The sequence below is a fragment of the Haliaeetus albicilla genome, chromosome 26 (genome assembly GCF_947461875.1).
Source record: "Haliaeetus albicilla chromosome 26, bHalAlb1.1, whole genome shotgun sequence".
NCBI lineage: Eukaryota > Metazoa > Chordata > Aves > Accipitriformes > Accipitridae > Haliaeetus > Haliaeetus albicilla.
In genome coordinates, this window is record NC_091508.1 from 16,262,786 (window position 1) to 16,287,388 (window position 24,603).

At 39.0% G+C, this 24,603-nt stretch overlaps 1 protein-coding gene across 9 annotated transcripts in view; it reads left to right on the top strand.

The window, feature by feature from the left end:
* Positions 1 to 407: 407 nt before the first annotated feature.
* SPTAN1 (spectrin alpha, non-erythrocytic 1) overlaps positions 408 to 24,603 on the top strand; it is a 52,999-nt gene continuing 28,803 nt past the window's right edge. For 4 of the 9 annotated variants that reach the window (XM_069772115.1, XM_009913319.2, XM_009913320.2 and 1 more), the window contains exons 1-20: positions 3,727 to 3,774; positions 9,302 to 9,541; positions 10,172 to 10,297; positions 12,813 to 12,953; positions 14,105 to 14,251; positions 14,877 to 15,010; positions 15,785 to 15,929; positions 16,024 to 16,178; positions 17,204 to 17,339; positions 17,890 to 17,991; positions 18,773 to 18,910; positions 19,358 to 19,468; positions 19,963 to 20,040; positions 20,212 to 20,367; positions 20,716 to 20,920; positions 21,050 to 21,231; positions 22,048 to 22,291; positions 22,613 to 22,735; positions 23,525 to 23,742; positions 24,487 to 24,579. In XM_069772115.1, coding sequence (XP_069628216.1) covers positions 3,742 to 3,774; positions 9,302 to 9,541; positions 10,172 to 10,297; positions 12,813 to 12,953; positions 14,105 to 14,251; positions 14,877 to 15,010; positions 15,785 to 15,929; positions 16,024 to 16,178; positions 17,204 to 17,339; positions 17,890 to 17,991; positions 18,773 to 18,910; positions 19,358 to 19,468; positions 19,963 to 20,040; positions 20,212 to 20,367; positions 20,716 to 20,920; positions 21,050 to 21,231; positions 22,048 to 22,291; positions 22,613 to 22,735; positions 23,525 to 23,742; positions 24,487 to 24,579 — 2,907 coding nt within the window. In that variant the 5' untranslated portion in view covers positions 3,727 to 3,741. Of the gene's footprint in view, positions 540 to 3,723; positions 3,775 to 9,301; positions 9,542 to 10,171; positions 10,298 to 12,812; positions 12,954 to 14,104; positions 14,252 to 14,876; positions 15,011 to 15,784; positions 15,930 to 16,023; positions 16,179 to 17,203; positions 17,340 to 17,889; positions 17,992 to 18,772; positions 18,911 to 19,357; positions 19,469 to 19,962; positions 20,041 to 20,211; positions 20,368 to 20,715; positions 20,921 to 21,049; positions 21,232 to 22,047; positions 22,292 to 22,612; positions 22,736 to 23,524; positions 23,743 to 24,486; positions 24,580 to 24,603 lie in introns of those variants that run through there. The other 5 variants (XM_069772109.1, XM_069772116.1, XM_069772112.1 and 2 more) reach the window with 3 other exon arrangements.

Below are 24,603 nucleotides of genomic sequence, written 5' to 3' on the forward strand. Positions count from 1 at the left end.
GTGCTCTGCAGCCGCAGCACCTCGGGCTGAGGAGAAGGGGGCAGAAACCCCGGCTGCCGCCATGCCGCACGGACATTTTAGCTGATTCCCAATGTAATCTTGTATTTTTTTCGTGTCCGAGGCTGGTCACGGTGGGGGGTGAAGCAGCGGCCCAGCGCCCCGCTGCTGAGGGGGGGACAAACACCCCGCGCCCCCCCCCGCCCCGGCGTCACCCTCCGGCACCCTTCCCCGCCTCTCGGCACTTTCGGGAATCCCTCGGCACTTTCCGGAACCCCTCGGCTCGCTCCGGCCCTCTCCGCATGCGCCGCTCCCGCAGTTCGCCTGCTGAGCTCGGGTGGGTGGGGCCCTTGTCTCCCCCTCCCCCCCCGCCCAGTTCCCGATTCTTTCCGAAGCTCTTCGGCTCTTTTCGCTGGCCGGGAGACCGTTCTGCAGCGCTGACGTCATCTCCGGGCCGCCTTATAAAAAGGCGGGCGCAGGCGGCGCGGGGTGTCTGTGGCGGAGGGCGCGGAGCCGGCGGGGGAGAGCTGCGCACCCACCCGGTGAGGCGGCGGGCGGGGGGCTGAGGGGGGGACACGTCTTCATCCGCGCTCGCCTTCATCCGACCCCACCGGGGTAAACAGAGCCCCCCCCACGCCTGCTCCGCCTTCCGCCGCTGCGGAGACAGGTGTACGGGTGCGCGCTCCCCTCAGCCGCGGGGGAGGCTGAGGCCGGCCCTGCCTCCGGGCGCTCCCCGCGGCGCCTCGGCTACCGCTCGCCCTCCCTGGCGGCCGCGGCTGTTGCCGTGGTTTTGGGTTTTGTTTGTTTTTTTTGGGTTTTTTTTTTGTTTTTTTTTTGTTTTTTTATCGCGGGTGGCCGCTGCGGCGCCCAGGGTCTCGCCCTCGGGGGAGGGGAGGGCGGGGGAGCAGCAGCCCCGGGCGCAGCGCGGATTAAGGGCAGGCGGGCAAGGAGCGGCGGGATCCGCCCTGGTCAGGCAAGACCCGCCGCAGGAATTTCATTCAGCGCTCAGGGGAGGGGATAAACAGGCGGGTAAATAACAGTGACAGCGAGTCTGCGTCCCTGCGGGCAGAGCGAGAGTCCCCCGCCTTGCCCGCCCTTCCCTTCGCCCCTGTCCGGTGAGGTTTGTGGTAAAACCCTGCCTCCTTCCCCTGAGGAGAAATCCTGGGGGGGCGACGGAGAAGCTGGCGCTCTGCGGTAACCCGGCGGAGGGGATTCATTGCACAGCAATGGCTTCCCTCAGCTCTCGCCAGCCCAGCCCTGTCCAAGGTCAGGAGATGCAGCAAAGAGTGTGTGCGAGAGGAGAGAAGAAAAGGGAGGGATCGAGGGGCTGGGTGTTCAGTGATGGCTGGAGAACCCTTTCCTCAAGGAGCTCGCTATCTCCCTGAAATGACGAGCACGTAAATAGCATGCACAACGGAGTTGTCTAGCCGAGCAGGAAGACATTTAAAAGAAATCCTCCCAACCTGTGTTCCTTTCATATACGTGTCATTTTGGTATATAGGTCAAGCACTACCGTTTCCTTCATAAAAGAATCAGGATTTGTTCATCCCCCGATTAACTTTTTTTTTTTAATTTAACATAAATCAAAGTAATGACAGTCAAGTTTTTCTCGGATTCATTGCCTGCATGCACCTTACCTGGTTACAGTGATAGAAATCTATATTGCTGCATCATAAATATGTACCAATAGGGTAATCCTTAGCCCTTATATTTAAGGAAAAGCACAAACAATTATCACAGTACTTTTTTTGAGCAAGTTCGTGTTGACTTTTCAGGATTTTTAGTAGCTATTTTGTCATAAAACAGCTGCGTGTTCCAGTCTAAAATGTACGTGACTATTGAGCAGTCTTTCATACATATTTAAATAGGTTCTGAAGAGCAGTTGTCTGGAGATGGCGAATGAACACATTAGGGGGAAAAAAAAAAACCAATAAAAAAAGACCAAAAAAACCCAACTCAGCCTGAAATGGTTCTGTATCTTTCTGGAAAGAAAAAATCTATTTTCTTTTGGCATTTTGTTTTCAGCAAAGTGCCAGAAGATTCTGATGACTGTATTCACTGAAAGGCCTTGGTCAGTGATTCAGATTTGCTCAAAACAAATATTAAATCCCACTGTGTGATTTTTATGCATTTAAATGCAACCAGCAGTGAGTTCTTCCATGAAATCTTCATTTGTCCTTACTTATAAATTGTGCAGAGAGAATAATGAACAAAAGATTGAAAATGGAATGCTTTCTGCTGCATTGTGTGCAGGACCTGTAACTGTAGTAATGGAATTGTTAAGCTGTGGAAAATACTTGAACAAAGATAGCGGGTTACATTGTTCACAAGAAGTAATTTATTTCCATTCCTGTTGGTAAAAAAAAAATTATCTGTACTGGTTGATTTGAAATAGAAATCTTATTTTAAAATCAGATTTAGATGTTATGCTTCTATGAGATCCATAGTTATGAAGTTAGCAAACATATTTGTGGTTGTTTTGGTTTGTTTTTTTTTTTAATAACATAAAGGTAGCAACAATAACAAAAATGTTGAATGTCAAAGACTGTCTTTTAAGCATTTTTTACACGTTTTTCTCCTGCACGGCAGAAAGGTAGGAGAAGCCTTAAATCTCTTGAGACAGGGTGGTACCTCTTGGTGTGAAGTTCCTATTTCTCAACTATTATATTTATACCTAACCTTAGTAATTTAATGTATATAACTTGGTGTCTTTGCTGCCTTATTTGTGTCTTCTTAATGTATTTATGGGGTTGTAGTTGTTTTATTCATAAATACATTGCTTTTTGGGGGGCAACTAATTGCTTCCCCTGTATTGAATTCCTCCCTTTTCTCCGCTGCATGTTAGTATAGTGTGGGAGTTTGTTTTTTCCATTTGTCCCTGGAGTGTAGGCAGCAGAAAAATGGGGTGGAGCGGACTGCAGATGCTGTGGATGGGGATTGCCAAGCGTAGTCCAGCATTGTACTCCTGTAGCTGACCATGGATAAAATGGAGTGGCAAGCTGCCTCCTCGCTGCTGCAACTGATACACATTAAGCTATGCAAATGCCATGAGAGATATGCACTAGCTTCAGCTGGCACAAAGACACATAACTGCAGTTGTCCATGAACCATGAACTGCTTCAAGGATTGCAGTGTACTCATGGGGAAAACGTAGGGTTAGGGGAGGCGAGGAAATTTCTAGCTAAGAATTCAGTTGGTTACATACACTTGACAGCTACATAATTGGCCATCTCAAAAAATACCTTCTGTCACAACTGCTACTTGTCCATTTTTTTACTGTGGTAATTGAAAGTAATCATCTGTGTAGATGTTTATGCAAAACCTTCTTAGTGAGTTTGTGTCTTTAAATTAAGCCACAACTCTTGATTATGCTGTAGCACGAAGCATCATTTGCCAAGTCCTAACTTTCTTTACTTTCTGTTTTGACCTTCAGATTATGATAGGTTTGGTTTTGTTTTGTTTTTAAACTAACTGGAAAGGTTAGTACATACCAAATTAATTAAGTTTTCCTGTTTATATTTGTAAGCTTTTTTGCATGGGGATGTCTGTCACTTGCAATAGCTTGCGTAACAATCATGCCAATTGTTGCAAGGAACCAAAAGGAAAGTATGAAACATGTACTGTGACAGAATATGTATTTTAAAAAAAAAAAGAAAGGAAGAATTAAGCCATGTCCTTATGCTAGTCATTAGTTGAATGTTATCTTCATTTCCACCTCCCTTCTAGACTCTACATTCCTCCATCATGTTGTCATCGTTTTGTAAAGTCAAAGTCCAGGTATTTTTACATAATGCATGAAGTGTCATTGCCATACTTGCCTGTCTTTATTGCAGTGACCTATTTGTAACAAAAAGCCATTTGTTTGAGAGTTTGTTCTACATAGCAGGTGCTTTATTTGTACTTCAGTGTTGAGTCTGATCTGCCTTTCCTTTAATACTTTGGATTTCCTAATTTCTGTCTGTGATGCATGATGTGTGAACATTTTATAGTTGTTCAGTATGATCAGGTTTTGATGTGGATTAATTTTCTAAGAGTTTTTTTTTTTAAAAAGTACTTGAGCAGTATCTTCTTACTTATAGCATCTAAAAATCAACTGTGGTAAGATTTACACTGTAGAACATTATGCATTTGAAGTTGGCTTTGGTTCCTGTTCCATCTACTTGCACAAATTTATAATCCTTGTATTGTTGTGGTGTAACTGTTCATACATCTCTGTGGCTTTCCATTCAGTGGTGGTAAAATAAATAGGATGTATGGACCAAACTTCAGCTGGGTAACACAAGCAACTAGATTTTATTTGGAAATTATAATAATGTAAATGTTTATACTACAATTAAAATTACAATGAAAAGATAACAAATGGGAATGGAAAATGCTGGGATTTATTGTGTAATATCACATTACCTGTAAACTCTGCATTTCTGCAATGCAGTCAAGGTAATTTGCTTTCTCAGGAGGACTTGGCACAGTGCAGTCCTTGCCAGCACTGCATAGTTTTATCAAAGGTCTCTGGTGATACCAAAACAAAGCCAAGAAACCCCTCATACATAAAGGCACCAAATTCAGAGAGGCAATTCAGCTGCTTTTATTTGAATAGTGGAATTAAAATTCTAAGACTAAGTGCCTAAATATGAACAGGTCTTTAATTGTCTTCCATATTTCAGAAGTGCATAGTTAAGGCTGTGCACAAACCCTCTAATCAGCCTCAATCACTAGCTTTGCAGCCTGCTTTAGTTCAAACAATTTGCCTTTTTTCTTTTAATGCTACAGTTTCTTGTGTCCCTGTAATACCTACTTAAATTTTGGGGCTTGTTTGAATTTTACCTGTGCTGTGGTTAGTCTGTATGAGTCTATGGCATTAAGCAGTGATTCAAAACAGCTTGGTTTTTTTGTACTGCAGCACTTGACTTATTTTTCTGGCTTGGAATTTGTAGAGGTTTGAGGCTGTAGGTGACCTTCCTTGACGGTGACCAGGAGTATTTGGACACAAGGTTCTGCTGCATGTAGTCCACACTTAAAATTTCTTTATTTCGTAGATTTAAATTCATAACAAACCAAATGCCTGGTCATTTGATTTTGTCTCAGTGGTGTTTTAAATCCGCTCAGACAGGGTATATGATATGACATCCTTCAGTTACTTCTTCGTAACACAGTATGCTCATGCAGCTCCCTTCACGGGAGCAGGAGCCAGTGCTGCACATACTTTTCAGAAGGATTCTCTTTTATTTACCTGCAGTACTAGTATGTACTAACTTAGCACTAAACTAGGCAGTTGTGGTGTTTTTGTGTTCAAGACATACGTAGTGGCTTACCTCTTCCCTAGGGTTTTGAGGAAGCTGTGAATGGGAGAAATGAAAGTTGGAAAAAATCTACATTGTTTTTTTTCCTCTGTCATTTCCTTTTGAATGTTATTTTCACATCCAGTATTAGAATTCAAATTTTTTTGCTTAAAGAAGAAAGATCAGCAATCCATTCCTGTCCCCAAAGAGAGAGGCAGGAGGTAGTAGCCAATATCAGTTAAATGCTCTTTTGACAAGACTTAGGATGTGTAATGCCAATGAATGCAAAAAAAAAAATGCATAAAGCTGCTCATGCGTGCATACCTGGGGAGCAGAGAGTGTTTTGATAAGGAAAGTACTTGTATTACAAGCTACTACTAGGGTCACGTATGCTGAATATATGTAACGCACATCAGGACTTGTCTTAAGAGAAAGTCATTATTTTACTAAATCTTAAGATAGTGATCTTTATATACTGATATCTGATTGCTTTTTGGGCAAAGGAGTTTAATTCTTTAAGCTCCCTGTAATTGGTTTATAAAATATGCTAAAATCTGTGAAGCACTGAATGTATTTTACATTCGAGTTTTTAAATCCCCGAAAACATGTTTTGGTAAGGGAAGTGCTGACAGCTCTTATGTGTGTCAGCCCTGGTGGCACCGCTGTAATTCCTGTTTAACCCACCTCGATACCGCTGTTTCCCGAACTTGAATGATGTTGCTGACATCATCGTTGTTGCACTGCGGTGTCTATAAATATCTGCAGTTGTATACTCCCATGCAAATTTTCGTGTACCCTTTGTATAATTTGTATCATCTGAGGAAGGCTAATCATTTTAGATTGAAGGATGAGGGTAATACGTTTGTTTTGGTTTTTGTCTTAAATTTATTTCTTTTTGTTGGTTGGTTTTTTGTTTTTGTTTTTTTTTTAAATACCACCACAGTGGTACAGTGCAAAGAAGCATTTATGATTATTTTTTTAGTTAGACATAAGCTGACAAGTGGCTTTCTAAAGTTAGTCTTACAGTGTAAAAGTACAGTGGCAAATGCCTTCAGGACAGTTAAGATCCCCTGGTTTGGGGACGTCTTTATGATGACGCCTGCCTCAGCTGTCTGGAAGGCTGAGGCTCTGGGCAGGAGCCAGCCGGTGCCATTCCTCCTGCCCGCACTGCCTGGAAGGTTCGCTCTGCCTGACCTTATCAGCTGGCGCAGGAGGCAAGCAGCGATGTGGAGAATGTTGTCTCTGCGCACAGTGCTGGGGACGGGGCCGGTTATCTGGGGTCGGGCTGGGCATTCGTGTATCTCCCAATCTAAGCTATGTTTTTCACGTTAAAAACATAAAGCACAACTTCTTGTTGGCAGTTCTTTTGCTAGCGGTGCAGAGGTGTATCCTAGATGCCTTCGAATGGTGTCGTTGAACCGAGAAGGTTTAGAAACATCTTGGAGAACTGCTTTGTATTCAAGGGGCGTAATGCAGTTTGAGCGTGAAAACATCGGAGGTAGACTGCATCATTCTGCAGCACCGATGACTTTTGAGTTCAGAGCTCCCCAGTGACTGCTGATTGCGCTCTGGCAGAGCACAGACTTGCTGACGTCAGCTGATCTGCTGCAGGAAAGAACAGTCTATTATTGCTAGACCAAAGCACTTCTTTTACAATTGACTAGCTTGACTTACTGTAGTTATAAAAGGAGCCTTTCTTTTAATGAATTCCAGCAAAAAGATGAGCCAGATTGCATGGCTTGTGTGGTGAGAGGCAAACCAGCTACCAGGCTAAATTACAGGAGGTCTCCTATGTGGTTTTTAAAAATGTAAAAATAATTTTAAGTAATTTAATCATTTGCATAATTTAATAATTTAAATAATTTAATAATTTAAAGAGGTCTAAAATTGCTTGGGCTGTGGAGGTTATTTCTAATACTGAAATACAAGTTGACAGCAAAAGACTGTACGGCGTTCTAAAGACTAACTAGGATTTCATTTTCTCCCAGTAATGCCCATAACCAGAATAAGCGGAGAGACAGGCTACAGTTGTGCAGTACATTTAGACTAAATGCCACTTTGTTATTTCTGAACGCAATTCAGTTTAAAAGAAGTGCTGTTGGAATTCAAACACAGTGTGACAGCACAGGGAAAGAAGTTTTTAGCAATAACTTGCTCTCCTGGAGGGAAAACACTGTTTGAAACAGGGCTTGAAAAAAACAGCTGCTTTCTCAGGAAAACAGATCTGTAGTTGAGCTCAAGTTGCGTTCAGGGGTTTGATCTTTTAATACTCAGATACAGTAATCAAGTGGAGCCTTTGGTACCACTGCCTGGTGAAACCTGGACTTCATTTATATAATACAGTCTACACAGACTGGTTTTTTGTGGTGTGTGTGTTGTTTTTTGTTTTTTGTTTTTTTTCTCCTTGCCTTCTTTTGACAATAATGAGTGGAACGCCCAGGCCTGGAAGAGAAAGCAAAGCTGAATTTTCTTTCCTTCCTTAAACTGCCGCAATGCAGTTGGGGCTCAGAGTTCATGGGAGTAACAACTGCTGCTGAAATGGCTGTCCTCTTGCAGGGTGGGACTGTTGGAAGAGAGCTCGGGAATGTGTGAATTCGCCCCCATATGTTCCTTTCTATCAGATGGTCCCTTTACAAGTGCTTAGAAACCAAACAGAAAACATGGCCATATAGATCGCTTTCCAACCTGTGGAGTTTTTCATACAATTGTGCAAGATACACGTCTAATTAAAGCATGCAGCTAACTAATGATTAAATAACAATTTAATATTTAATAATGTATTTTAAGAGATTGCCCTTGTCTTTTAGTATGCAGTTGCAGACTGGGTTTCTTCCCTGTCTTTGATAGGATTGATGAGACGTACATTTAGCTTGATGCTTACAGAATTTATAATGAAAGCATTAAGTGAGCTATACATGTAAACACTTGTAGATCAAGACATTAATTGCATAATTGTTCAAGCACGGAGTGTTTTTTTTGCAACAGCTTCTTGATATGCCGAGTGAGTTGTCAAGTAAGTGGATAAATATCCAAACTCTGATAACAATAATGATAGTACTTTTTAAATTTGTGTTACAGTTCTGTTCTAATGCACAAATCTCTTACTGAAAATCAAATTGCTGTTTGAAACTTTAGGAACTGAAAATTAAAGGTTATCCCAATTTTAATAGAAAGGAGATAAAGCAGAACAGAAGTCAGTTCTTTGCTGTCTGTGGTAACAATAACAGGTTTTAGTATATAAAGCAATGTATAAAGATTTTCAGTCAAAGCGGTCAGAGCAAGATCAGTAGTTATACAAAATGCTCCTTGACTTACTTGTCTAAGGTCAGATCTATGAAGTACTGTGAGCCTCTGTATTGGCTTTTGAGAGGTGAATGTAGGGAGTGGCATGGTGGGTTTGTAACCTTTTTTAACTGTCTGAGAGAACAGAGAGGAGATATGTCACACACAGAGATGTGTGTATATATATATGTATGTATAATATATATAGATATATGTGGATCAGCTGTTGTTTAAAGAGCAGCAATATTCTTACTTTAGTTTATCTATATTGAGTATTTTAAATAAAATGTGTCCAGATTTTATACATTGTACAATGTATATGTATGTCTATTTATGTCTATATGTCTACATACATATATGTGAACAGAAACAATCAATTTTATGTCTATATATCTACATACATATATGTGCGCAGAAACATATTTTTAACATTTGTATTAGATGCTTGCATGCTACCATCCAGGATGACGTGGCCTTTATATGACTGCAGCCATATTTTTCCAAAACAAGTAGATGTTAAATGTCTTTATAAATATTCCTTTCCCATTATTTCCTGCTAGAAGTGTGCTTTTATTTATATGTATAATATTTATATTTTATATACATATCTGCACACGCAGAGTAAGACTGTAAGTAAACCACATGCAAGTTTAAAAAAAAAGCAGGCTTTTCTTTCATGGATCTCTTCCTGCCCTACCATTGTTTTATAATACAAACAAAAATGGGGTTTTTTTGGCTTTCAGAAAATGGATCCAAGTGGTGTAAAAGTGTTGGAAACAGCAGAAGATATCCAAGAAAGGCGTCAACAAGTTTTGGACCGTTACCACAGGTTCAAGGAACTATCTTCTCTAAGGCGCCAAAAACTTGAAGATTCCTATCGATTCCAGTTTTTCCAGCGTGATGCAGATGAGCTTGAAAAATGGATCCAAGAGAAACTGCAGATAGCATCTGATGAAAATTACAAAGACCCAAGCAATTTACAGGCAAGTCCTACTGCCATTTTATGTTTCCTGTACTATTAATTTTAGGGCGTATCAGGTCAACTGGGATAAACAGAACAAATGCATAAATGTAACTTGATCTAAGAGTGGTGAAGAAAGATGGATGCAAATACCTACAGCCTTGCAAAGTGTTCTTCAAAAGCCTGGTTTCTTCACTGATGTAATCAGAATATTTCTAATAATGGATTAGATGCTAAACCAGCATAAAAAAAGTTACTCAGTGTAATGAAGTGTAAAACCAGCTTTGTTTAATCCTAGAATTTGTTGGATGCTTTGGCTCTGTAAATAAGCACGAATTAACTCTTACTGTTTCCACAAAAAAATGTATTTGTAGGGAAAAAAAACTTGTGTGGGTGGAACTAGGTGATGGGTTATCACATGTCTGAACACTCCGGTGTACGAGAGCAAACACAATAATGAAATAACTAAAATTGGGGTGTTTGAATCCAGTCGTGAAACACATGATACTGCTATGATTTCAACTGTGCTATTTTATTGTTTCTTTGTCAGTACAGAATATGCATAAAATACACTAAAAATCTTGATGCTGGGAAAGGTGGAGGAGGGCTGTGCACCAAATCTCAGTCATGTTTTTTGATCTTTCATTTGTAGGGGAAGCTGCAAAAGCACCAAGCCTTTGAAGCTGAGGTGCAGGCCAATTCGGGGGCTATCATTAAACTGGATGAGACTGGAAATCAGATGATTAATGAAAGCCATTTTGCATCTGAAACCATAAGAGTGAGTGTTAATTTTTTTTTTTATTTCCCCCCGCTCTTACAGGCTTTTCCTTAGACGCTTTCTGCAGATTGCATGGATAACTCCGTATTCTAAAACACTTTTTAAAATTCTACAGGTATTTGATTAGTGAAATCACAAGAGAATTTTATATTTGTAAAGCTTACGGATATTTTTCTCTTTCATGAGCACCCAGCTCATATCTTTTCTTGGATCCAGTTCTGAGGTGAACTGTCTGCCAGGGGAGTCCAGGAACTTGGATTGGAAAATCATGGGTAATCAAAGACGTGTTGAAAGTCACAAGGCAAATGATTAATTATACTTGTGGTTCTTCCCAAAATGGCAAATATCAAGAAACAGCAAATTCACAAGGCCCGGTGTCAGGGATGTTGACTGCTCATTTTTTGGTTATACATAACATTTTAATTTTCTGCGATAAAAATTATAAGTAAGACAAGCAACAATACCAGTAAACTTCAGACATCTAATTTCTGTGTGCTCTGGCTCAGATAAAGTCTCTAGTGATTTTTACTTTCTGGTTAAGTTGTACTGGCGATATGTTCAAATCTCTTTGAATTTGCGTTCCATGGCTTTTTCTGTGAGCTCCAAGTACAGTGCTCTGTCTGCTCTGTTTATCCAGCAGTGAACATCTCTTAGGACAGCTGCTTCCTCAATAACAAGCTGTAAGCTTTCTTCAAATCCTTTTCTGAGATCTACTGTTGGTTTGTTTTTTTCTTTCTCTCTAAATCTACTAACCTTTGTAATGCAATGACAAATGTATTTTTAAAATCTTTGCTGCTGCACTAGATAGGTTTATATTTGACAGTATTTGAGTGGTTATCAATGTTTTAGAAGTCTAAGCAAACTATAGATTTTATGTAATGACTTCATAGTTATCTTTTCTCCTTCTCCTATGTATTCTCATTTTTCTCTGGTTACGTTAGGTTTTTTTCTCTCTTACTCCCACACACAAGTGCGCACACATACATGCACATACCCCACCAGTAAACACTTATTTGTTTTCTGCATACCAGCTTCTTCTCTAGGACTAATTTTATTAAATCTGCTGTTTCTGGGCCTCACTTGTTTCAGTGTTGGTTATGGCTGCATTTTTCTTTAAGGCAAAGAAGTTGTTTAAAGCTTTTTCCTTTATAAGATTTGGATGTGAGCTGTTACAACTTTTCAAAAGGAGAACTCTTGTGATATTTTTGTAGTGATTAGCAAACTTAACTGATACATTTATTGTTTCATTATAACTACGAAAAGATGGGACTAAGAAAAGCAGAATTTTTTTTATACACTGTATAGAAAAACCCAAAGGTAATGATTATTTTAGAAACCTCATTGTGATTGTATAATCTTTACCACAAATAGGAAAAAAAAAAAAAGCTTTACAGTTGGGTGATCTTAAATAATACCGTGTCTTAGCTGCTTAATATAAGTTGTGTTCTGTTTGGAGTGGTAATTTGCTTTTTAATGGTTCAGTCTTTCACGCCATACCGGACTGCACAGCGCCCAATAGTTACGGCTATCCAAGTTGGGTTCCACATACGAGTAGGTGAAACTTTTGGCTGTGCAGTGCAACTTCTTTTTGCCCTGTCTTCTTTCTTCCTTGGTTGACAATTTGCACTATCCTTTTGGGCAGTCCTAGGAAATAGAGTGAGCTCTTTTCTCCCTTGAAACCTACCTAACTGAACTTTCTAAATGGATTAAATGGGTATCCACCCATGCTAGATGTTCAAAAGCTTCTCTAGCGTGACTTTCAAGTTTCAGATCTCGATGAGCAAAGCGTTATAGATGATGGGTGGAGCAGATGCTTTCCTGTTTTGCAAGTTGTGTGCCTGTGTGGGAGTGTGGTTTTTCTTTTAATTGTCTATAAAATTTATGGTTGCTCCCAACAGTTTTGAAAAGTAGAGTGCAGCCAGACAGAGACTCAGTATTAAAACTAGTAATTGCTCATGATATTTCAGTATTATGTTACTTAACAATGTTGGCTAAATGTATTAACTGGTTAGTGCTAAGAGAAATGATTAAAATACTGTAAAGTGGTACGAGTTTGGCTTGAAACAAAATGTGTCATCTTAAATAAAAATAAATCCCAAATGAAGACGAGATTCACTTATTGGGAGTTGACTTCCATGTAAAAGACTGAACATTTGAAGGGGACAGCAGCAAATGTTTGGTCTGACTTCACGCTAGCATGGAATTTAAATCAAATTTTATCTCAAAATGTTTACCTCATAGTTATGTAAAGATAACTATTTGATAGCTTCATTAATTAATAACAAGTGTGTAAATACTCAGTTCAGTAATTTCTAATTTTGTGTTGTTACATCACTTTACATCATTTGAAAACTAATGACTAGAGTTGGAATTGTATGAGGTTTGTCCACCCTTTGTCGAAAGTAAGGTTTAGGATATACAACTTTACGAAAAAAATCTTCTGTTAAGGTCAGGAAGGGAATAAATCTCATCTTCTTTGATACAGGATTTCAGTAACAACATCCTATTGTTCTAGACTCGGCTGCAGGAGCTGCACCGACTATGGGAGTTACTGTTGGAAAAGATGAGAGAGAAGGGAGTCAAATTGTTGCAAGCACAGAAGCTGGTGCAATACTTACGGGAGTGTGAAGATGTCTTGGACTGGATCAATGACAAGGTATATTATTATCTGCCTTTGCTGTGTTCTTGATGGGAAATTTGATGTGTTTGTGTGGAAATTTTCTATCAACATAGAGTTACTGGAGTTCAGGTAGTCACAGAGAGCTTTTAAAGGCACCTATACGTTTTATTTAGTTCATTCACATTGCATAAGCAGTAGGTGTGCAAACTACTATTCCGTCTTTTGCAGCCACAAAAAAAGGTACCAGACTAAGAGGAAGCCTGCATGTTGGAGAGCCTAGTTAAACATAATCAATTCTTTCTTTGCTTTGAGGAGACCTTCATATTTCTCATAGTAATCAAATTAAAGTTTCCTGTAAGGGAAATCTACAACATGTAAAAGCAAATGTTTTTTATAAATGTTCTAAATGATCTGTTATAGAAAGTAGCTGGCCTAACCAGCAAGCAGTGTGTACATAATTACTTAATGATTGGAATATCTTTAGATACACATTGTAAGGACATTAGCGGCAGGAGAACTGTTGGCTCTTGATTCTTTGAACTCTGAGGAAACAGACCACAAACCACACTATCGAGGAAAAAAAGCCACAAAATGATCATACAGGTTTTCTTGATGATGGTTTGCTATTTTGTGTCACTGTGGGTTCAAACTGTAAACCCTGCATAATTGTTAGTGTATATGATGGTGCACTTTTCATAAAGAAATCTTGCATCAGAAGCCTACAGCAAATGCCCGTAAACAATCTAAAAATGTGAACAAATTCTAGTTACTGTGTGTACTTTGAAATAACACGGGCAATCTTTTTGTGGTTTTAAAAGGATGTTTTCTCTGTGCATATTTTCTTTCAGTAATTTAGGTGGTTGTAGTAGTGATCATCGTGCATAGAACAGAAAACTTAAGATAGAAGAATTGGTTATATTCAATAACTTGAAAAATGAATAAGAGCAAGCAAGATGAAAAAATAATACCCTTAGTGATCTTGCATGTTTCCTGCAATAATGGACAGACTTGGGGGGGAGTGGAGTTTAATGGAGGAAACCTTGTAGTTTTAAATCTGACTTCAAACACGGTGATTGTAACTGTCTTTGACCTATTCAAAATCAGGACAGTTTGCTTCCTGATTTTTAGTGGTGATTTCCCATAGGATAAACTGAAAATTCACTTTTTTTTTTTCCTCGATGTGCTAGGAAGCAATAGTGACCTCAGAAGAGCTTGGGCAAGACTTAGAGCACGTTGAGGTTTTGCAAAAGAAGTTTGAAGAGTTCCAGACAGACCTTGCAGCTCATGAGGAAAGAGTAAATGAAGTGAACCAGTTTGCTGGCAAACTTATCCAGGTAAACATTCATGTGTTGAAAATCTCTCTTGGCAAGTCTGGTATAACACAGCAAGCTTTTGTCTGCAACTACCTCCTTTTCCCCCTGGTTTGGTAGCAGATCTTTAAGCTTTGCTCTACATGTGCTTAGATACTTGGCTATCTTAATCTTAAGTGGTCATCATTTGATTAATTTGTTCTTCTGCTGAACAGCTTGAGTAACTGCCCCAGCTGAGAATGTTCCTGAAAATGTGGAGACTAGTGATTAGTAACAGAAACTGTTGTATTTGGGGTTAAATGTATTTCCCTCGGACAACCAGGATTAATATATCTTCTCCTCTGGTATGTCATCTGAGGCTTGATCAAGGATGAAGACAGGGCAGGAAGCATTGCATTCCAGGAAAAAAAAGATACTGTTTACAGCCCTCTTCCTATTGTCTTATTAGTACATAGGGAAACTTAAAGTACTGCAAGAGCGTTGAATGTTTACACACTGAGGTTTCAGGGAAACTGTTGAATTGAGTGATCATCTGGAAAGTGTAGTAATTACTACTGTTTTTCAAGAGATCAGTTTATGTTTCAAGGTTTTGTGAATGGATGTAAAATCACAGAACATATGAAAATAGCATTTTTCCTTTGCTCGCTAGGAACAACACCCTGAAGAGGAACTGATAAAGTCCAAACAGGATGAAGTAAATGCAAGCTGGCAGCGTCTTAAGGGGCTTGCCCTTCAGAGGCAAGGAAAACTCTTTGGGGCAGCTGAAGTTCAGCGCTTCAACAGGTATGATCTTGGCTGGATCTGCTGAAGTGATGTAATATTTGTGTGGATGTTTAATGAGGCATTCAGCTGCATACAGTAGTATGAGAAGAGCTACTGTCATCTGTTACATTTTTGCTTTACTCTTCCTCTTGACTTGTTGAATGAGGACCTTGTTGTTCTAGAATTACCTTAGAATAGTCATTCCGATTTAGCTTTTCAACACTTGGCAGTTTTGTTCATTCTTGCTAATGGCAGTTTTGCTTCCCTTTCCTCTGAGGGTTTTTTCCTCCAATTCTGTCCTAGATGAGCCTTAAAAGGAGTGGAATTTTGTTGTCAGATGGATGTCAGTCCAGTTGTTCTGGTGGTCTTTGAGCAGTGTTTTTTCTATCCTCATCTCCATCTACAGCATTTTGAGATTTGCTGTAATTACGTAGAAGGGTCCAGAGTGGGAAATGGACCTACTAGGTGGTGGTGCTCAGTGGTGCTATAATTCCTTGTTCACATCTAGTGACACTATCTGAAGAATGGCCTGCCAATATTCTTCAAGGTTTTTTGAGATTTAAAAAAAAAAAGGTCTAATTTTTTAGGTTTTTGGTGTTTGTGGGTTTTGGTGGGGTTTTTTTCTGTTGTGGCTTTTCTTTTTTTATTTTTTTAAAGGATGATTGTAGTTGGCTGCAGTGTTTATATATATGGGTTTGTATGCCAGTATGTCTGGCATACATACAGGAAAACATCCTGCTTCCTTCCTTTTTCCATACAAGATAGCCTGCTTTCAATTTCTGCTTTGTTTTGAAGGGATGTGGATGAAACAATCAGCTGGATTAAGGAGAAAGGGCAGTTGATGGCCTCAGATGATTTTGGCAGAGACTTAGCCAGTGTGCAGGCTTTATTGCGTAAGCACGAAGGCCTGGAAAGAGATCTTGCAGCTCTGGAAGATAAGGTACCCATACGAGATGCATTTTACCTACAATTTAAACAAGGTAACCTGCTTGTAAAAGGCTGGAAGCTTACTCACTGTTTGTGACTGGGTTCAGGTTAAGGCCCTTTGTGCAGAAGCTGACCGTTTGCAGCAGTCTCACCCAATAAATGCTTCTCAAATTCAAGTGAAACGGGAGGAGCTGATTGCCAACTGGGAACAGATCCGAACTCTGGCAGCAGAGAGGCATGCTCGCCTTAATGACTCCTACAGGTAGGAATATTATCATGCTGAAACAACCTTTATTCCTTATTCAAATTTGAGAAGAGGGCTCTTGGGAGGAGAAGAAAGGGATGCTGTTTTCCAAAATTTTTGGATGATTCTGGTGTTTTCAGAAGCAGTCGTGTTCACCAAATTATATTTTACAATAACTTGTAGTAAAAGAATTTTTACTTTTACTTAAATATTTATCATATTTATATGATAAATAAATACAGCTTTTGGTCATTCTCTGGATGTGGATCAATTATGAAAATAGACACCTTGATGTTTTTAGGACATTGCCTTTTTTCCCATCTGAGTTGATATCTGCATTTTGAAGTACATTTTCTGACTATTTTAGTTTTGCTGTTTTTTTTAAATACACATATTACAAATCTGTTCACTATGGAGTTTGTTTTTCTGCTGTTTGTTCCCTCCCATGATGCAAGAATTATGGTGGTGGAGACCCATACAAGTAATCATTTTTCCTTTGCCTTCCCTCTCATGATCTCTTCAGATCAATTAACAGCAAGTTTAAAAGGGAAACAGAAACTGATCACTTTTGCTGATAAGTGTTAAGCACATGCCAAAGGCAATAACTGTAAAAGCATGCTGAAAGGAACCTGAGAATTTGTTTGCATGTTGTTTTAAGGCTGAAGCATGTGCAGTTGGAACTTTCTGTCAGTTCTCCACACACACACACTGTGTTATGGTTGTGACAGTAGCAGCCCCGTGGGCTATTTTGAAACACTCTGCTTGAGAACTATCTTTTGATTTCTGTTGTCTTCAACATACAGGCTTATTAAGAATATTTCTTTTACTTTCATTGTAAGTTATATGCAATACATGTCCTTGAGAAATTGGTTTTGAACATATTTAGTTATTTAATATTCTGATTGCATTTTGGTATTGTCTTGTTTGTTTCTATCTGAGGAACAGCTTTTATGTTTGTAAACCCTTTAGTTGAGGTAAGGATGGAGAAACCATGCAAACAAATTATTCCCAACCATTATTGCTTTTGCTTTTGCTTTCCTAAGGCTGCAGCGCTTTCTTGCGGACTTCCGAGACCTCACCAGCTGGGTGACTGAGATGAAGGCTCTGATAAATGCTGATGAACTTGCCAATGACGTGGCTGGAGCAGAAGCCCTTCTAGATAGACATCAGGAACATAAGGTATAAAGGTTATATTATACAGCCAAGTCTGGTCAGCAACCCCCAACAACTGATACATATGTCTAACACAGTCTCCAATTCAGAACTGCTGATGTTGTATCACTAGAATCAATTGGTCATGCAACTAACACGGTACTAGATTGCTGTCCTGATTTAATATTTTTACTTTGTTTCTTGATAGTAGATATACACTAATAAGTAAGTATTTTAAGAATGCTTATGATAATATTTTACAAAAAATTATTAGACCTGATAGCAGTCAGTTGTACTAATGAGGAATTCCTATATGTAAGCAGAAAGAGTATAGCTTAAAACCAACATTTAGTTTCATTTTAACATATGAATTTATACTTACCTTATCTGCATCATAAGGTAATACATTTCATTCTAGTTTTCATGTTAAATGTAATGTGTTTAAAGATAGTTGAATGTTTATCATTCAGGTGTCCAGACTGTTGTCTCTGTGTTATTTTCAATAGCAGTTTTCATATTCTGACACTCTGTTCTAAGATAAATGTTGGTAACAGCTTACACACATCCCTTTTCACAGGGAGAAATTGATGCCCATGAAGATAGCTTCAAATCTGCTGATGAGTCTGGCCAGGCTTTGCTTGTTGCTGGGCACTATGCTTCTGATGAAGTTAAAGAAAAGGTAAGTTGAGAGCAAGAACTCCTAGAATAATTTTGTCTCTTCTGTGTGCCTTAATTTAAAAGTTCATTTCTTGTTAAGATCGTAAGCTGCAAAATATCATCCCTCTAAGTTACAGGGCTTTTTTAATGCATATAAGTAATGTGTGCTTTTCATTCTCAAATTGACAGCTTCTGCCTGTCTATTAGTAGGAACTATTAGGACTATTAGTACTATCTATTAGGAACTATTAATATATCTTTCTGCCAAAAGAAAAATGGGTTATCTGTTTATCTAAGTTTAGGTTTGCTATCAGAAGTGTTAGTAAATATGTAGTATTTTTAAATTTTGGTTTTCAAACTAATGGGGCCTCTTATGAAGTCTGCATATTGAAACATTGGTCAATCAGACAGTTCAAATGCCGTAAATGAGCGTGGGCCAAAAAGATTTCAGAGGTTGAGAGAGCAGGATGTTTTGCTGAAGAGCTTCACTTACAAATAGGTCTGCAGTCAAAAAGAGAGTGGTTGTCCATTAAATGTCTCTGTGTAGATTTAATTTGGAAAAGCAGAGTTTTCTGACTGAAGTCAGAAGGTTGTAGCCACTGGGCAAGCTTGATAAGCTGAGAAAAGACTTGCCCTATATGAGGATGATGATGTTGGTAACAGAATGATTCTTTACACAGGAGGTAATTTTCAGTCCCAAGTTAACCACTTCTTTAGAGTCACAGCTTGATTTTACATTGAGATGGAAATTAACCAGGACTGTTAAATAAAATTATTATATATTCCTCTTCCCAATCCATTAGCTGACCATCCTCTCAGATGAAAGATCTGCCTTGCTAGAACTATGGGAGCTTCGCAGACAACAGTACGAACAGTGCATGGACCTGCAGCTTTTCTACAGAGATACTGAACAAGTTGACAACTGGATGAGCAAACAAGAAGTGAGTGCATGTCTTGGAACTCTCCAGATATGGTTGATTTTCATTTCTGGCTAGTCTTCTGTAGACTTAAAACAATTTACTAGTATTCACTAGTGGCTGCCACTAAATGTGCACTAGTGAGCAGGGTGCTGTGCAGAGTTATTTATCTGACTGCCCAAGCTGCTACAATGACTGTTTCCATCTAATGCTGAAGCTATTAGTTGTGACAGGTTGGCTTGAGATTGCTTTTATGTGTGTTAACTCTTGTAAGATGCTGTTTGAATAAGAAGCTAAAAAGAATTATTCAGAATCTTTGGCTGTTAGAGGTGTACAGGGAACACTATCGCAGTGTATCATCCTTTACTTTTCAATAATATCATATGGTATGAAACATCACTGGCCATGCTTGAGTTTACTTAGAGTAGCTGAGCACGGAAACATGAAAATGTGTTTGCTTCCTTACCTTAGGCATTTCTGCTGAATGAAGACCTTGGTGATTCTCTGGATAGTGTGGAGGCTCTTCTAAAGAAGCATGAAGACTTCGAGAAATCCCTAAGTGCCCAAGAGGAGAAAATCACAGTAAGACATTTACATTAGGTGATCATTAAATAGGCAAGAAATAAAACAAGTGAATTTATTGACTGGAGAGGAGATGCTGCTGCAGCATGATAGAGAAGGATGGGGTTTGCTCTGCAGAATGATCCACTGTTATGTGGGATGTATTATCTCTAAATTACGTGTATTGTCTCTAAAATGGAAAATACTGGAAAGGATAGGATAGAGCTCAATTGCTGCCTCAGAGAGCTGAGTAACCCAGTGCTTGCATACCATGTCAGCACACGTGTGGATGATGATTTGTCAAAAATCTGCATTCTTCCACGTGTAAGATGATGGTACAGTAAAAAAGGGTGTAACAATAGCTATCTTAATGGCTTTCTGTTAGTTTTACTGTGATAAACTTTTGAGAATTAAGTACTACTTAATTTACTTAATCTACTTAAGTAGAATTTACTACTAAGTAAACTTGCACAATTTCTATTACACCAAGTAAATGGAAACCATTTTCTCTTTAGGCTTTAGATGAGTTTGCTACTAAATTGATTCAGAATAACCATTATGCCATGGATGATGTTGCTACACGCAGAGATGCTGTAAGTATCCAAAATAAATTTGGACTGCAGACTTCAAATTGTGTTCTGCTTTATTATTTTAAACGGTATGACTGCCATACAGGATAAGTCAGAGGAGCTCTCCCAAAAGTACGGATACAGTGGTGGTTTTTACAAGCTTGAAGAATTTAAAAACCTTTTTATTTTTTTCAGCTGCTGAGCCGCCGAAATGCCCTTCATGAAAGAGCTATGTACCGCCGTGCTCAACTGGCAGATTCTTTCCATCTGCAGCAGTTTTTCCGAGACTCTGATGAGCTAAAGAGTTGGGTTAATGAAAAAATGAAAACTGCAACAGATGAGGCATACAAGGTAAACACAAAGACTAATGTTAGAGTAATTTTAAGGCAGTATCAGGCTTAATGTAATCAGCCTAATGATAGGAAGCAGTGTCAGCCAAAATGTTGCTGATAGTAGGCGGTATTAATGGCAACAGGAGGAACTGTAATTTCTCCCTGACCCCAAGGGGAATTTTCCCATCATACTGTAATCACGCTTATTCAGTAGCTTAAGCGTTCTGATTTAAGACATATTTTTGGCACCAAATCCTCTGGTGACATCTTGGCATGTATATGAATGTAGTCTAATTTTAAAAATTCTTCAGGGACCTATAGATACTAATTTTGGATTGAAAGGTTCTTTTTCTTTCTTCATCTGTAGGATCCATCAAACTTGCAAGGTAAAGTTCAGAAACATCAGGCTTTTGAAGCAGAGCTTTCTGCTAATCAGAGTCGTATTGATGCACTGGAGAAAGCTGGCCAGAAGTTGATTGATGTCAATCACTATGCATCTGATGAAGTGGCAGCTCGTATGAATGAAGTTATCAGCTTGTGGAAAAAACTTCTGGAGGCCACTGAGCTCAAAGGTATGACTTGCTCAGAAGAATATGGGCAATTCTTTTTCTAGAGAGTTTAGCTGGGAGAAGACAGAAAGTGAGTTAAATGAAGTGGAAAACTTAAATCTTCTGTTCCTCTTGCCACTCTGTCTTGGTCAGGTATAAAACTGCGTGAAGCCAATCAACAACAGCAGTTTAATCGCAATGTGGAAGACATTGAGCTATGGCTGTATGAAGTAGAGGGACACTTGGCTTCTGATGATTATGGAAAAGATCTTACTAATGTTCAGAATCTTCAGAAGAAACATGCCCTGCTAGAGGCAGATGTTGCTGCCCATCAGGTAAGGGAAATAATTTTTCTTCCTGCCCTTTTAGATCTGCTCACTCAAAAGTATTCACTCCAGAGACCTTAGCAGGTCTGTATTTTAATTATTTTTTGTGGCTTTGGGCTTTACAGTTTATTTATCAGAAATAATTTTGAACTGAAACAAAGTGTATGTCTCTAAGAAGAGTATCTTCATGACTTTGACAAAAATAAGCTTTTTGAAAAAGTAAAATAATTCCATACTGTGACCTGCTGACAGCACAGTAGTGTTCTGTGCTGTGAATACCAGCTTAAAAAGATGTGCTGTGCTTTGTGTAGGAAATAATTCCCCCCTTAGACTCTCCATTTGCAAACAGCTTAGTCTTGTTCAGTTTGTTTTCATATAGCTCTAAGAAATGGGAGGGGAGGGAGAACAGATCAGTTTTTAATATAGAACTTTACAGCAAATGGTTCCTTTGTTTGCAAATGATCTTTAGGGGAATTAAATCCACACCAAGAAAATCAACAAAATCTGGGTTCCCATAACTGGAATTACCAGTTGTTAACAATTGAAAAATGGTTCATCTAGAGTAGCGCATCTGTAAAGTTAATGTAATTTCAAGAATCTTTTGTTTATTTTATGAAATTGACAGATTAAAACCTATTACATTTACATAATTTGTTGAATATTATCCAGGATGTAATTATTACCAAAATTATTGCATTGGCAGTGTGCAGCTGAGGTTCTCTTCTGTCACAACATAGCTTATTAGCTAAGATCTGAAAATGTTTTCAGTCACTGCAGCCATCTTACAGAAATTCTGACATAATGCTATTGCTGAATTAATTTTAGGATCGTATAGATGGCATTACCATCCAGGCACGCCAGTTCCAAGATGCTGGGCACTTTGATGCTGACAATATCAAGAAGAAACAAGAAGCTTTAGTAGCTCGTTATGAAGCTCTAAAGGATCCCATGGTAGCTCGCAAGCAGAAACTTGCAGATTCTCTTCGCTTGCAGCAGCTTTTCCGTGATATTGAGGATGAAGAGACCTGGATTAGAGAAAAAGAACCTATTGCAGCTTCAACAAACCGAGGTGGGTCCATCCCGATATCTCCAGGATTTAGATGTCAGAACTGCTCTGTTCTTGTCTCTTTGTGGAACATTCCCTGGAAATTTCTGAAAAGTTTATTGAAATTAACATTGCCTGGAGTTACATATTTGCCATTGCCCATGGTTCTTTAACTGTTACATTACTTCTACAATTCCAATGGGTAACTTAGTTTTCATATTGCTCTGTCTTTATTGTGATAGTACTTTTTCTGCAAGTTTGTCTAGCACTGGTTGCAGCTTCCTTGAAATTTTTGTTTAGTCTGATGACTCTGAATTCACTGATTAACTATTTTATGTCTTTCAGGCAAGGACTTAATTGGCGTCCAAAATCTGCTAAAGAAGCACCAGGCTTTGCAGGCAGAAATTGCAGGCCATGAGCCCCGCATTAAAGCAGTCACACAGAAAGGAAATGCTATGGTGGAAGAGGGTATGTCTCAATGTTTTTTAATTCTTTCTCTTTCAGAAATGCAAAGGTCTCTGTGCTGGACTTTGTTCTCTGGCCCTGTACAATTAAGAATTACTGCCTGTTTTTATCCAAGCAATAGACAGGTACCTGCTAGCAGAATGAACTTCTGGTCTTTCTTTCACCTGAAAATAGATTCCTTGGTGGGAACCTGTCATGATTTTCACAGATCTCCATCTGCTCTTGACAAACACATACGAGCCCTGTATTCAACAGCTCTGTGCCTATGATATTTAGTCTCCATTTTAAAATCTATTGAAGGTTTGTATCTGATACACATAATCATGATGTGAGAGGTGATCCTCCACAAAGACAGTAAGAGTCATTCCTGCTTTTAAATAAGCATGTATCTATTTCTGACTGGGTGTTCTTAATGCCAGAATACTAAAACCATTTTGCTGATTCCAGGATTCAGAATGCACGTCTGAAATAGTATTTGTCTGTTGTCAAAACTCTGCCACTGGAAAGAGATGACCTTTCCTGTTTCATCATTGAGAAGAAATGTTATGATGTGGCTTGTTTTGTTCTTAATGATTCAATTATTCCTAGTACAGTTTGATTGACAGGTACAGTGTTTTCCAGTATGAGGCAAAACGACAAGCTGAGTTGTGCTTTCACTATTCTAGTCAGAATAGGCTACATAGGTTTAAACGGGTCTAATTTCTGTGATTTTCAAGAAGTACAAGTAATCTTTTAGTGTGTATTACTTATGTCTCCTTAAGTCCTTCAGTTCCCTCTCTTTCTGTTACCTAGGACATTTTGCAGCTGACGATGTGAAAATCAAATTGAATGAGCTAAACCAGAAATGGGACTCTCTGAAAGCTAAAGCATCTCAACGTCGACAAGACCTAGAGGATTCCCTGCAAGCTCAGCAGTACTTTGCTGATGCTAATGAGGCAGAATCCTGGATGAGGGAAAAGGAGCCCATTGTAGGCAGTACAGACTATGGAAAAGATGAAGACTCTGCTGAGGTATTTGAGATTGTTGTTTGAACCAGTTTTGTGTAAACAGAGTGAGGATTTGTCCAGTGGTAAAAAAGTAAGGAGCTCTGCTAATTTCAGGATTCTTAAGAAAAAGGGCAGAAGATTCTTTCATCAAACTGAATTTTGGCTTAGGGTCAAAGATGACAGTTTTTCCTGTGTCTTCATTATTGCACGTGAAATTTTGCTCTTCAGTATATTAAACTAATTGTAAGGAAACTTTATGTTTGTGTTCACCTATTTAGTAGGGTTTTTGTAAACTATAAGACGGCTAATATCAGCAAATTCCTCGTTTGATGTTTCATTTCAGTGCAAGTCTGATTTTCAGCAGTTCATTGGTCTGGAAGTAATTTTTTGTCTAGAGTTGTTTTACTGGTATCATTCTGTGGCCAAACACCATGTCCCAGACACTGCTGACTGACATTTCATCAAAATGAAGTGCAGTTTAAAGGCATACTGTCAAACTTAACGCTATTTCCAGAGTGATATGTGGTATGTATTCCTGGTCACAGCAAACAATGTTTCTGAGATAAGGTAGAGGAAAAGCACCAGAAGCGTTTGGACTATTATCTAGCCTGTGAATAAATAGAAGTACTTATTCTCATGAGAGTCACAAGACTGGCAGCTCTGAAAAACCCATATTCCCTGTGATTGGAGGCAAAGTATGTATTTTAGGCAGAGTAGTATTTGTAAAATGGCTAGGTGTACATGTTGTTTTTTATCTTTTGCTTTCAGGCTCTTCTGAAGAAACATGAAGCTTTGATGTCTGATCTTTCTGCTTACGGCAGTAGCATACAGGCGTTAAGGGAACAGGCCCAGTCATGCAGGGTAAGGAAGGATGCTAATCATGTT